A 14,306-nucleotide genomic window follows, 5' to 3' on the forward strand; every position below is an offset into this window, starting at 1 on the left:
ATCGTGACTACACTATACCCTTTTTCAGGGTAATACTACACCCATGATCGTGACTACACTACACTCTTTCCATGGTAATACTACACCCATCATCATGGCTACACTGCACCCATTATCGTGACTACACCACACCCTTTTTCATGGTAATATTACACCCATTATCATGACTACACCACACCCTTTTTCATGGTAATACTACCACCATTATCATTGCTACACTACACCCTTTTCCATGATAATACTATACCCATTATTGTGGCTACACTACACCCTTTTCCATGGTTAAACTATACCCATTGGTTACACAACACCCTTTCCATGATAATAGTACACCCATGATCATGGCTACACTACGCCATTTTTCATGGCAATACTACACCTATTTCCATGGTAATAACTACACCCATTGTAATGGCTACACTACAACCATTTCCGTGGTAATACTACACCCATTATAATGGTTACACTACACCCATTTCCATGGTAATAACTACACCCATTATCATGGTTACACCCCTGTGTGCTCGTTTTGGAGCAAAGTTTGCTTATTTATATTTTCTAAATCTGCAGTAGCTGCACTGTTTAAGTGAACACCATTGCTGTTGGCTGCTTTAGAGAAACATATTTACTGTTCAGATTTCTGCAGCTCACAGCTGATCTTTGAATTTTTCAGTGTTCACATGAACCAGGAACACACACACACACAGGTAGACTGTATCAGTGTTTATTGAGTGAGCTGTGAGAATGTGTTGCTGGAGAATCGTCTCAGAAGATCATCACACACACTCCTGCAGGTTTCAGAGCATGTGATCATGAAGAGAGACCCCCAACACCCACACACACACACACTCCTAGAGATATTCTCTACTGCACAACACACAAAGAAGTGTTCTTCTTCTTCGTCTTCTTCTCTACTGTCTCCACCTGGCCTAACGTCTCCAGACCCTCCACAGTTCCAGCTCCACTCATTTCTGCCACCATGTGGACCACCTACGCAACACAACCACACACTCACTAATAACATACTGTATGTGTTTGAACTGAAAGAGGAATGTAAAGAGTGCAATTTCATCACATATTATCTTCACCATATTGACACAAAACTATAAATAATGTTTAGAAACATTTGTTTTTTAGATATTTTTTGACTGTTAATGACGCCTTTAGAGGGCAGCGGTGAGTGACGTTTATTTGATGTTCGTTAATGACTCCTTTAGAGGACGGGGATGAGTGATGTTTGTTTATTTGATGTTTGTTAATGATGCCTTTAGAGGGCGGCGGTGAGCGATGTTTGTTTATTTGATGTTCGTTAATGACTCCTTTGGAGGGCGGTGGTGAGTGATGTTTGTTTATTTGATGTTCATTAATGACTCCTTTAGAGGGCGGCAGTGAGCGAAGTTTGTTTATTTGATGTTTAGAGGGCAGCAACAAGTGACATTTATTTGATGTTCATTAATGGCTCGTTTAGAGGGCGGCGGTGAGTGACTTTTGTTGATTTGATGTTTCTTAATAACACCTTTAGAGGGCGGCGGTGAGCGATGTTTATTTGATGTTTGTTAATGATGCCTTTAGAGGGCGGCGGTGAGCAACGTTTGTTTATTTGATTTTTGTTAATAACACCTTTAGAGGGCGGCAGTGAGTGATGTTTGTTTATTTGATGTTCGTTAATGATGCCTTTAGAGGGCGGCGATGAGCGACGTTTGTTTATTTGATGTTTGTTAATAACACCTTTAGAGGGTGGTGCTGAGCGATGTTTGTTTATTTGATGTTTGTTAATAACACCTTTAGAGGGCAGTGGTGAGTGACGTTTGTTTATATGATGTTTGTTAATAACACCTTTAGAGGGCGGCGGTGAGTGACGTTTGTTTATTTAATGTTCGTTAATGACGCCTTTAGAGGGCGGCGATGAGCGATGTTTGTTTATTTGATGTTTGTTGGTTTGAATGCAGCTTTGTGTTTGTTGTGTGAGCAGTGATGTGTGTGTTACCTCTGAGGTTGAGGGGAAGGTGTTATCCTGCAGTTTGGAGAACATCAGCTTTCCATTCAACATCACTTCAAAACTCCCTGTAAATACAAAAACAAGTCCATAAAATAAAGATCGAAGATTTAATAGTGAATGTGAAGTAGTGAAGTAAAGTGGCCAGTGAGTGGAAGCACAAGGTGGGTGTTTCTAATAAAGTGGCCAGTTACTGGAAGCACAAGACGGTGTTTCTAATAAAGTGGCCAGTTAATGAGGAAGAGATAGAGTGAAATATAATCTCACCTGTTCGCCCCACTAAGGATGAAACTTTGGCATCCGGTACCACCTTCTTTATCTCAAAGGCCAGGTCCCGAAACCGAGAATCATAACCTCACCCTCTGCTGCTCACACACACACACACACACACACACACACACACATTTATTAAAGTGATAGCAAGTGATAGCCTAAAAATTTCCCGTTTACCCCGTTACCCCAAATGAATTTTTGTAGTTTAAATCAGGTTGATTACTGCTTTTGGGGTTATTTAATTGATTTTACATTTCACTGCTGTTGGACAAAAACCTTGTATCTCCAAAATTAACTTTACAGGAGGAGGAAAAAACATACTTTACTTTTAATGTAAGTCAATGGAACCAGAATTTTTTACAAGTCATTTTGGGTCATTTCTTTTGATCCATTCATCATGAAATTTACATATAATGTAAAGGGGTATTTTCAAATTATGTCAAAAACTGAAAAATATGATATGAGGTTTTCTTCCGACAGCAGCATTTTCCCATAACAAACGTTTTAATAAATGTTCTAGGCTACTATTTTTTCACTGCCTCGTTGCTTTAAGCCCATAGTCAGCATCTCAGAGCAAAAAAACAAACTACACCAGTCTGTCTGAGGTAGACGTGAATGCTAAATTTAATTAGGAACTCATCCAGGAAATACGCTATGCAAAAAAACATGCAAAATTCTGAAATTTCAGATCATATCAGTCAAATCTAGCAGCGCTGCTTTGTTTACAGACTTGTTGGAAACACATCACTACATTATTATATTACTGGCGTTTAAGGTGGAGCTGAAAATTCAGGTTTAGGTTCTGTGCTGTCAGGTTCAAGCTTGACAACCTTGCCCATTTTCAAAAAGGTAGATAGATAGAAAACTTAAAAGATGGTTCTTCAAGGGCTCTTGTATATATATATATATATATATATATATATATATATATATATATATATATATATATATATATATACATATATATATACACACACACACACAAGAGCCCTTGAAGAACCATCTTTTAAGTTTTCTATCTATCTACCACTGATACTGAACAACAGACTCAGACATCAGGCAGTGCATTCATAACCATTTCATGTTATAACTTTCTGTGAAGATTTTAGATGTGGATGTCTGGTTCCTATCGCCACCACTATGAACAATTCTGACTACATATGTGTTGTATATAATCTTTTTAAAAATGGTTCTATATTGCACCAAAGACAGTTCTACTATTGATGATGTCAAGCTTGTAAGAATAGCAGAACCTTCTTTAGTGCTATATAAAAGCATATACAACACATTCTCCATCAGTCTCAAGAACTATTTCACCATGCAAAGAACCATTTAGGCAAGAAATGGTTCTATATAGCAATCATGGCTCTATACAGAACCACTCCTTTCACTAAAGAGTGTAGGTAATTTTTTTTGTATCCTGATTACATACCTTTATCTATAAACTCTGGTAATGCCCCTCATAAATAAGTAACAGCATGAATAATGCACATCAGATATGCAGAATATTATTATTATTGATTTAATACTGTTATCTACTGTTGTTTTAACTTGAAATAAAAGTTAAAACAAATAAATAAATCAAAGATACAAGAAAAAATCTGGGTTGGTCTTTGCTGTATCCTCAGAGACACAACTGAAGTGTTTAATCATATTTTATCGCTTCTGATGTCATCGCAGTATTTACCAACTTTATCGCACATCAAATTTTTGTATTCATATCGCTAATAATAGAGCTGGACAGTGTAACGTTTTGATTCTTACCAGTGTTCAACCAGCACGTACACAGGCATGCTGGAGTCTCTGATGATGATGATGATGATGATGATGATGATGATGACCTCCTCACACTCGAGATGTTGGTGTGTAGCAGCAATGTTGAGTTATCTTCTGTGCTTTAAAATGCTCTGACCACACCCTTACCGCTGACCATTAACGTCTCTCGTCTCTTTACATCATTCCAGGAAACCGCTCCATAATGTTCTCATTTTAAAACATCTTATCTAAACAAATAGGCCTCTCCTGTGGTTGTGTGGGTGAAGAATGATGCTCCTGTCTGCTGTCAGTGATGATCTTCCTCAAAACCGCAGAGCAGGAAGAAGCAGTTGTAAACAAGAACATCAGGAAGACTCGCAGAGCTGAGCACGTGAAAATGAGTATGTCCCTCTCCTGACCACTCACCTAGTCCAGGTGAATAGAATCCAGGAGAAGTCAAACAACCTAACCAGAGAATTTTATTTGAGTCTGAGTGAAGACTCAGGTGAACCGTTTTCAGGTGAAGTAACTACCAGTGCTTTAAGTCTAAAAATATATGTGAGGTTATTCTAGCTGTGCTGTGTCCAGGTGAACCATTGGGGTGGCCCAAGCTCTGGGTCCTCTCTCAAGAAACAAGATTTCTTGCTTATCCAGCTGATTTTAAGCTTATTTCAGTGTAGTCCTGAATTTTCTGTCTCATGATGATGGGTCATTTTTTTTAACCAGGCTACATCTCCATTGCAACTTATGCTCCACAGCTAACCTGCTCCATGCCTAGCCTTCTGACCAATCAGGGACAGCCTTCTGATAAATCAGGGACAGCCTTCTGACAAATCAGGGACAGCCTTCTGACCAATCAGGAACAGCCTTCTCATCAATCAGGGACAGGCTTCTGACAAATAAGGGACAGCCTTCTGACCAATCAGGAACAGCCTTCTGACCAGTCAGGGACAGCCTTCTGACCAATCAGGGACAGCCTTCTGACCAATGAGAGACAGCCTTCTGACCAATCAGGGACATTCTTCTGACCAGTCAGGGACAGCCTTCTGACCAATCAGGGACAGCCTTCTGACCAATGAGAGACAGCCTTCTGACCAATCAGGAACATTCTTCTGACCAATCAGGGCTAAGCTTCCAACCAATCAGTGACAGCCGTCCAATCAATCAGGAACAGCCTTTAGACCTATTAGGGACAGCCTTCTGACCAACCAGAGAAATTTGACCCATCAAATACAACCTTCTGACCAATCAGAGACATCCTTTAGATCAGAGATAGCCTTTAGACCAATCAGGGACTGCCTTCTGACCAATCAGGGACCGCCTTCTGACCAATCAGAGACATGCTGCTGACAAATCAGGGACCGCCTTCTGACCAATCAGGGACAGCCATCTGATCAATCGGAGACAGCCTTCGGACTAATCAGACACAGCCTTCCAACCAGTCTCAGACATCCTTCTGACCAATCAGCGAGACTTTCTGATCACATTGATTTATTGATTTATCAGTCTACTCAGGATTTATCAGAGCTCAGTAACACTGAGATTACTAACTGATCATCACATTGATTTATCAGTCTACTCAGGCTTTAGCAGAGCTCAGTAACACTGGGATTAATAACTGATCACATTGATTTATCAGTCTACTCAGGCTTTAGCAGAGCTCAGTAACAGTGAGATTAATAACTGATCACATTGATTTATCAGTCTACTCAGGCTTTAGCAGAGCTCAGTAACACTGAGATTAATAACTGATCACATTGATTTATCAGTCTACTCAGGCTTTAGCAGAGCTCAGTAACACTGAGATTAATATCTGATCACATTATCAGTCCACTCAGGCTTTAGCAGAAACTTCAGTATTAGTAAAGAAGCCATCTTTAGAGCACAGCTTTATGTGCTGTGCATTTATTTTAAAGTAGTTAATAATCAAGCATTATTACAGGTTTTGTTTAAAGATGGTATCACTTCTGTCGGAATGCTTGAATTAATGCTTTTGTATCTCTATTTTTTTTTTTTAGTTTTTGACTAGAGATGCACGGATGCCACTTTTTTCCTTCATCCTCATCCGTTAATATTGGCCAAAACAGAGTACAGATACCGAAACCTACTCTATCTAACCTAACTCACCTGATATTTATAGTCACATTTAGAAAATATTTTATTTTAGTAAATTTTGTGTTCTGCATCACAAATAAAAACTCAGCTTGGCTAGATGGCACTTACTTGTTAGATTATATATATTAGATGCTTAAAAAAACTTATTTTTGTTTATTTACTGTATACATTTAGTATTTACTATTATATAACCAGTAACAAGAATCAAGTTTAACAACTTAAGTACATGTAATACATATTTATTTTGTAAAACAGTTAAAACAGAGCTGAATGTTGTTTCACATTCAAATTTCTTGAGTCGTTTGTCTCATAAGTGAGTCTTGTTCACTCGCGCTGCATCTCTGAGTATCAGTTCAGTAAATATCACCGTCATTCACGCTGTCAGTATCAGGACTTTCAGTGTTTTTCTAGATTGTTTGAACCGATGGGCCGTGAGACGCCTCCGCTGAGTGATACAACTGTCCGACAGAGGATGCACAGGCCCGGCTAGCGGGCTGCTATGCTAAAGGATAAATTGAGGCTAAAGGCGGCGGTTCCTTCTGCTCTCTCAGTAACCTTAACTCAGACTGTAAGTAACCACATAGCAGCGGACAAGTGATTACTGCATTTTTACTGCTGCTGCTTGTCACCCCACACCGTCAACGTGGTGTTAAGTTCTGTCTACTGGCGCATATGTACGCATCAGAAATTGCTTTGTGATGTCAGTCATAGGCATCGATATCTCCATCAGAGATACTGATACTGAGTCGATACAAAGTGCCAGTGTCGCTGATACTGATACAGTATCGGTAACAGTGCAACACTATTTTTGACATCATTTGAAAATGCCTGTTGCCTTTTAAATTGTGTTAATTTAATGATGAATGGACCAAAAGAAATGACCCAAAATTACCTAGAAATAAGTCTGGTTCCATTGACGTACATTAAAAAGTAAAGTATGTTTTTTACCTTGTTCTGTAAAGTTCTCATTGTGAAGATGTGAGGTTTAGTTCTGACAGCAGCGATATACACATTTTTGTTCATTTATCCTAAAAATATTCTCCCAAAAATGTATTAAGTAACTGTATTCTGAATAAAGATACTTAATTTCTGTATTGGGAATTAATATTCACAATAGTAAACCCTAGTGATCTGTGTCTAAACTCCACATTCTCAAAGGAACAACAGCTTTGCTTTGAGTAAACAAACAAAAAAAACTACAACAAACGACACATAAGAGACATTAAACATTGAAGTGTACAGATCAGAGTGGGTCACAAACACAGCACAGCCGTCTTGGTTTTGTGTTTTTTTATTAGTTTAAATGATATGCAGTACAAAATGAATAGAATAATATAACCTTATATTCCCCTGGATAAAATACTCTCACTTTCATCCATTTTATTCGTGCCAGATATTTGCATCTATAGAATACAGCTAGATTAAAATTTTTCATACATTATTTAAATGACAAAAAAAAGAACAATAGTACCTCTGTAACATTAAAAATTCATGTTTGTCTGTGTGGACAGGGTTTCAGCATTTTGACACATTAAAATCACACATGGTGTAAAAATTGCATTGCAATCTGCCCATTTTACAAGATTTCAGACTCTGCTTTGTATAGATGCCATAAAGTGGATGACGACATGGATTTGTACACATATAAAAAGATTGTGTTGACATTCTGCACTGTGTAAAGTCTCATAGTGTTGATGTGGACAGGCCTGCAGGGGAAAGCCTGTGCACACTTTAGCGTACAATGCACTTAAAATTGCTTTTATTTATACAAGGCAACTTCTCAGTTGATAAATGTGAATCTCAATACGATGAGACTGTACCAGTCAGCTTAAATATCCACATATAAACGTAAAAAAAATCTCTTTAAAAACATATTTAGCTTTTGTACATAGTGAAATGCATCTTTACACGGCGTCTGTCCGTTTAGTCCAAACAGGCACCGCATCGTCAGTGTAACGTCATCAAAATTACCCACAATCCCCCACGCACATCTGCTCTCGAACCAAACACACTCAAACAAACACAAACAAATGCATACTTTCTCTCGCTCTCTCGCTCGCTCGCTCTCTCTCTATGGAGGGTTGTTTCCAGTATCCGCCATGGGTTTCCAGATGCTGTGTGTGTGTGTGTGTGTGTGTGTGTCTCTCACAGCATTAAGCGCATGGAGTGGCACTGTTCCTTAGTGCTGCCCCCTGCTGGGGGGGAAGGGGAGGAGCCCTCAGTTTGGTCATCTTGCTGCAGTGTCACTTTCTCCGGTGTGTAGTCGTTCCTCTTCAGATCTAAACACAAACACGTTACACTCATTACAGTGAACAAACACACACTAACCCACTAAACCCTTTATTATTCAATTATTAATGTTAATGCTTATTATTCAGGATCTACTGTGAATTATTCAGTGTCTATTAAGAATTATTCAGTGTGTACTATGAATTATGAAGTATCTACTAATGTGTAAATTCTGTGGTAATTACTACAGAGTTAATTAGGCTGATAAAAACAAAACGTTTTTGAATAATGAACCTTGAAATGTATTTAAGGTGTTAACGAATACACACACACACACACACACACACACAACCCCATTTCCAAAAAAGTTGGAATGCTGTGAAAAATGTAAATAAAAAACAAAATGCAACGATGTGCAAATGCTTCAAACACAACAAATCAACTGTTGAAACTGAGAAATTTTATTGTTTTTGAAAAATATTTTGAATTTGATGCCAACAACAAGTTCCAAAAAAGCTGTGATGGGGGCAATAAAAGGCTGGAAAAGTTGTTATGCTAAAAAAAAAACACCTGGTGGTTAACTGGCAACAGGTCATTAACATGACTGGGTATAAAAATGCATCTCAGAGAGGCGGAGTCTTTCAGATGTAAAGATGAGGAGGGGTTCACCACTCTGTGAAAGACTGCACGATCAAATAGTGCAACAATTCAAGAATAACATTTCTCAATGTAAAATAGCAAAGAACTTATACTTTTCATCATCTATGGTACATATCATTAAAAGATAAGGCAAAAAAAAACAGTATTTGCTGGCCGTTATCTTTGGGCCCTCAGGTGGCACTGCATTAAAAACAGACATGATTCTGTAGTGGAAATCACTGCATGGGCTCAGGAACACTTCTGAAAACCACTGTCTGTGAAAACAGTTCGGGACTGCATCCACAAAAGCAAGCTAAAACTCTAAAACACAAAGAAGAAACCATATATAAACAGGATCCAGAAATGCTGCCACCTTCTCTGGGCCCGAGCTCATTTAAAATGGACTGAGGGGAAGTGGAAAGGTGTCCTGTGGTCTGACAAATCAACATTTGAACTTCTTTTTGGAAATCATGGACGCTGTGTCCTCTGGACTAAAGACCACTCAGCTTGTTATCAGTGCACAGTTTAAATGCCAGTATTCATGATGGTATAGGGGTGCATTAGTGCACATGGCATGGGTGACTGGCACATCTGTGAAGGCACTATAATGCTGAATGATACATAAATGTTTTGGCAAAATATGCTGCAATCCAAGACCTTTTTTAGGGACGGTCTTGCCTATTTCAGCAAGACAATGCCAAACCACATTCTGCATGTGTTAGAACAGCATGGCTCTGTATTAAAAGAGTCCGGGTGCCAAACTGACCTGCCTGCAGTCCAGATCTGTCACCACTGAAAACATTTGGCAAATTAAAAAATGAAAAATATGACACAGAAAATAAAAGGAACTACAGTCAGGAAACTTCTCACCTGGAAGTTTGAGTTTGCGGCAGCAGGAGTTACAGTGATGTTTAGTGCGGAAGTTTCTGATGGCGTCATCCCCAAGGTTAGCTGGGCCGAACACCATGTCATACGACCTGCAACAGTTCAACATATTCCATAAACAAACAAAGCAATACACGTCAAACCAGGGCTAAACAGATCTTATTTTATGACTCGTATTCTCACCCTTTCTCTCCACTTTTAATCACAGACGGGTCAGTCAGGATCTCCCCAACTCCTGCAGGAAAACAGTAACATGGTCAAAACAGCCAGGACACATGACTGACACGTCATCACTAACACACTGATCATCACCTCTCACTACAGACTGAAAAAGCTCTGTGGAAGAGTTAAAGTTACATTTTTTAACAGTTATGAAATTCTAATAAACTAATTAAGTTCTTTTACAATCAAATTATCAATTCACAGATGCTGGACATTGTCAGACATTAGAACCATGAAGTGTTTGAACTCTACAGTCCACCAGAGGGCAGTACAGATCTGGTGAATTACAGTTTAGGCACAGAGTCTGCATTGATCAGTCCGATGAAGGAAATATGAAGAAAAAACTACAGCTGTTCAAGAGGTGGAATATCTTCCACAAAAGATAAACGAGAAGGAAGTAAATATAAAAAGGAGTGTAACTGCAGAAAATCCCAGAAAAAAAAGGACAGCATATTCCTTTTTTTCAAGTTCAAATGCAAATTTGAAAATGCTAATTCAGCGGTGTATTTAAAACTGCATTTCTAGTGTGAGTGTGTATTACTAAAGACGTAATTCATTCATTCAAGACAAATTGTGCATTTGCATTTCTGGAAAAAGTTCATATGTTGGCATTACAATTTTATTGTCTTAATGTTCTGACTCTGACATCATAAAAACGGAACAATTGCCCATTTGCAATTGAATTTCCTCATTGTGGTGCTTCAACTCTGCCAATCCTGTCTGCATTTTCACTGTCTGCGAGCACTCCAGTCAATCAGTTGCTGTGGGTGGGACGTTGGGAGGGGCTTTGTAGTGCGGGGTGTGTTTCAAGAGGAAGCGCAGAGTCTAAACTTCGGCTGTTCTGGAGCAGAGCTAACAGCAACCACTGATAGTAATGATTTAATTTTAACCAGTTAATGAGCTGTTGTTTTGTGTGGAACAATTCATAGTAGACAATGAAATATTTGTAACAGATATTAAATAAGTCATAGTACAGACTGAATAATTTGTGTGACTATTAACGGACTCAGGGCTTAAGGGCTAAACCTTAATTAACAATTCACATCCTTTGAATTTCCTTGAAATTTCAAGTAATAATAATAATAATAATAATAATAATAATAATAATAATAGGTGTGTGTCTGTGTGTGTAGCGCACCCTGCAAGTCGAGTACGAGCAGTTCCCCACGTGTGTACTCATAGCTCCAGTGGCTAAAGGCCAGCATGGTCTCCTCCAGCAGGTTGGTGGGGACGATCTCGTCTCCGTTATTATTATTAAACTTCCGAAACTCGCCCGTGATGCATTCCTCTATTGCAAACCACTGACCAGCAGAGTGACAGTACAGCAGGAACACCTCCAGAAACCTGCACACAGACACACCTTTACTGCACCAAACAGCTTAAATTAGCGGAACAGGTTAAAGTGCAGAAAGCAGGACAAGTGTGCGTTACCTGGGCGAATAGGGGATGGTTTTGGGTCTGATCTGATTAAAGGCGAAGGTCAGTTTCTGAGCTGCTCGCTGCTGCTGGATCTCCTGTTTGGAGAAACACAAACACAAGCTGCTTTAATACAGAGCTCCGCAGATGGCGTCATGTCAGGAACTTCAGGACCCTCCACAATATCTTGCGGTGTGGAACGAATTTTCAGTGTTGTGCGGGAGCGGGTGGGTAACCAGCCCCTGCAGGCAGAAGCGGGACGAAGCACACAAAGAGAAATATCGCAAATTGATGAACAGCCTAAATAAAGTAGAACGATCACTAAATCATTTATAAACAATATAAAATGATAACACAGTAAAACAGTTAAAATGAATGAAGTCATTCTAAAGACCTGCAACATCAGCAATTGATTATGATAACACACAGATTCTTGTAGCTCACAGAGACGGTGAAGCCTTCAGTCCAATGGCCACAGCTGCCCAGCAAAACACCCAAAATAACTGCTCTGTGGTTTAATTCCTGCTTTGTATTTAAATGGTGAATAAATGGCGTTTGGTGAAGTTACTCACAGTGAGGCTGATGACCATGACTGCAGTGTTATTTCAGCAGAGAATAATGTGTTTGTGAACAGATATTGGATGTAAGTTCTCCTTGACGGAACTGTGCGGATGGGACAAAATGTTTCAGTTGCGGGGGAGAGCGGGAGAAAAGATTCAACTCAAAACACAACTGAGACCATAAAATGTCCCATAACTCAGCTTTAATGGAAATTCAGCTAAAACAGCTGCAGTAATGGGGAAACATGAAGCACACAGGCTGCTCAGGCTCTACTGTTTTCTGCTAGTAAGCTTGGCTACTGAAGCTTGCTACCTTAGGCGCTCCAGAGTCCTTCAAAATAAGAGACTCGCACCAACTAAGAACACTGTGCCAAACTGCATTCAACCAAAAGCAAAATGTTATTTTTAAACACAATACAACCTGACGTGACTGACATCACAATATTTAATAACCGTGCTTTTACTGTATTGGTCCACGATTATGGAACAGGATTCCTGAGTCTCTGAGAAATTCTGGATCCTTTTCTCTTTTTAAAAAGAATCTTATGACTTTTCTTTTCAGACCTGTTTTTATAAATTACTAATTTTTTTGTCTGAAGTAATTCTGTATCTCTTAAGAAGAATCTTAAGACTTTTCTTTTTAGATGTTTTAATGAATTAATTTTGCTTTGTTTTAGAATTTCTGGATCTTTTAAGAAGAATCTTAGGACTCTTTTTAGACGTGGTTTTATGAATTTTGTTTTATTTTTCTGTAAAGCACTGAGTTGATTCTATTATTATTAATATTTCATAGGTGAAATAAGAATATGTATTTTTTCTTGTGTGCCTATTTAAAAATACATATTTATTTGGTTTTGTAGTCTTTATAGAAAAAGCTCTGCTCTCAGTTTTGATGCAAATAGTTGTCAGTATTTCATTTCTTGTTATTTTGCATAATAGTAAATGGTGCTTTTGTAATTTTGTACTTTATATCTGTTTAAAGAGGCGTTTAAACAGTGGTTAGTTAGATTTCTGCGGACACATCCCAAAAAATGTCTGCACTTGCATTACATCCAGCCAGAGACACATTATTTTATTAGTAATTTATCACTTCTAATATCATCATCATGATAGACAACTTTATCGAATATCGCATTTTATATCAATATTGTGCAGCCCTAGTGGCATCCTCTGAAAATGCAGAGAAAAACAGCTACAGATGGTGATTACAGACACAGACACAACTTCAGAGGTCTATTAAAACATTAATTTGCCCAAAAATGACCCGAGTTTACCCTCCTACTCCAAACGTAGTCAATCAGCCAAGACGTGTTTGGTGAAAAGTTTCTTTAGTTTTAGCACTGGAGCTACAAGGCCGATGCAGACAGATAACAGGTTACAGCGTAACCTATTAACATAGTGCCTAAATTATCAAACACTTTCCTTAGAGCCTGTAGAATTGTTCAGTATCTCTAATGAGCCTGATAACGTGGTTTCTGACACTGTATGACTCTGTTATCTATAAATGCAACATAATACAGTGTTAGAAACCACATAATCAAGCCTTAATTAGCCTCGCAGCTCCAGAACAAAACTAGAATTAAACTTCAGACACCAAACAGCTGCACAACAAATCAGTGTTTCAGGAACAGCAGCAGAAACAAAGTAATAGAAACGTCTCTGAGACGGAGAACATGCAGTTTATTACAGTAAACTCTGGAGGGCGGAGCTTCCTTCCATCTAAATATGAGAATATGAGTGAGAACCCCCCCTCTTCTGGGAAAATACTACACCCTCCCTCACACACAAACACACACACACACACACACACACACACACACACACACACACAGGTAGGCCATAACAATAGTTAATGTGGAATATTGTCCTCATGCGGAATGAATGAGGAAGGAAGGAAAGCAGTGAATAAAACGTGGAAAGATTTATATCCACCGGTACAATAACATCCCCTCAAACTCACACTCGCATCTCAGTCTCTATGGGTGTGTGTGCCTCTGTGTGCTCGTGTTGCTGCAATGATTAGCCCAAAAATTCAAGGACCATGAAAAGTGTACCTGTGCTTATAAATTCTGATGTAGATTTTTATTGTTAACACGTTTACTTAAAAAAAAACAAAAGCGCTCTATAATGTTCATATGATCCACACAGTAATTCTGACAGACTGTAATGCACTACAGGAAGTGTAGGGGGCGATATGGCTTCTACTGTTTCATTTA

General features: G+C 38.8%; 1 protein-coding gene and 1 long non-coding RNA gene across 5 annotated transcripts in view; both read right to left on the reverse strand.

Annotated features, from left to right (window-relative positions):
* Positions 1 to 710: 710 nt before the first annotated feature.
* LOC118804017 lies at positions 711 to 4,185 on the reverse strand. Its single transcript, XR_005006953.1, has 4 exons — positions 4,034 to 4,185; positions 2,264 to 2,361; positions 1,988 to 2,064; positions 711 to 990 (listed from the first exon to the last, which is right to left on the reverse strand). It is a non-coding gene; the product is annotated as an uncharacterized LOC118804017 (long non-coding RNA).
* Positions 4,186 to 7,412: 3,227 nt separating this feature from the next.
* Positions 7,413 to 14,306, reverse strand: part of trpm7 (transient receptor potential cation channel, subfamily M, member 7) — an 80,690-nt gene continuing 73,796 nt past the window's right edge. For all 4 annotated transcript variants that reach the window (XM_036564614.1, XM_036564612.1, XM_036564613.1 and 1 more), the window contains exons 37-41: positions 11,546 to 11,628; positions 11,253 to 11,458; positions 10,076 to 10,127; positions 9,878 to 9,984; positions 7,413 to 8,418 (exon numbers count right to left, since the gene is read on the reverse strand). In XM_036564614.1, coding sequence (XP_036420507.1) covers positions 8,285 to 8,418; positions 9,878 to 9,984; positions 10,076 to 10,127; positions 11,253 to 11,458; positions 11,546 to 11,628 — 582 coding nt within the window. In that variant the 3' untranslated portion in view covers positions 7,413 to 8,284. The remainder of the gene's footprint in view (positions 8,419 to 9,877; positions 9,985 to 10,075; positions 10,128 to 11,252; positions 11,459 to 11,545; positions 11,629 to 14,306) is intronic.

The sequence above is a fragment of the Colossoma macropomum genome, unplaced genomic scaffold, assembly GCF_904425465.1.
Source record: "Colossoma macropomum unplaced genomic scaffold, Colossoma_macropomum, whole genome shotgun sequence".
NCBI lineage: Eukaryota > Metazoa > Chordata > Actinopteri > Characiformes > Serrasalmidae > Colossoma > Colossoma macropomum.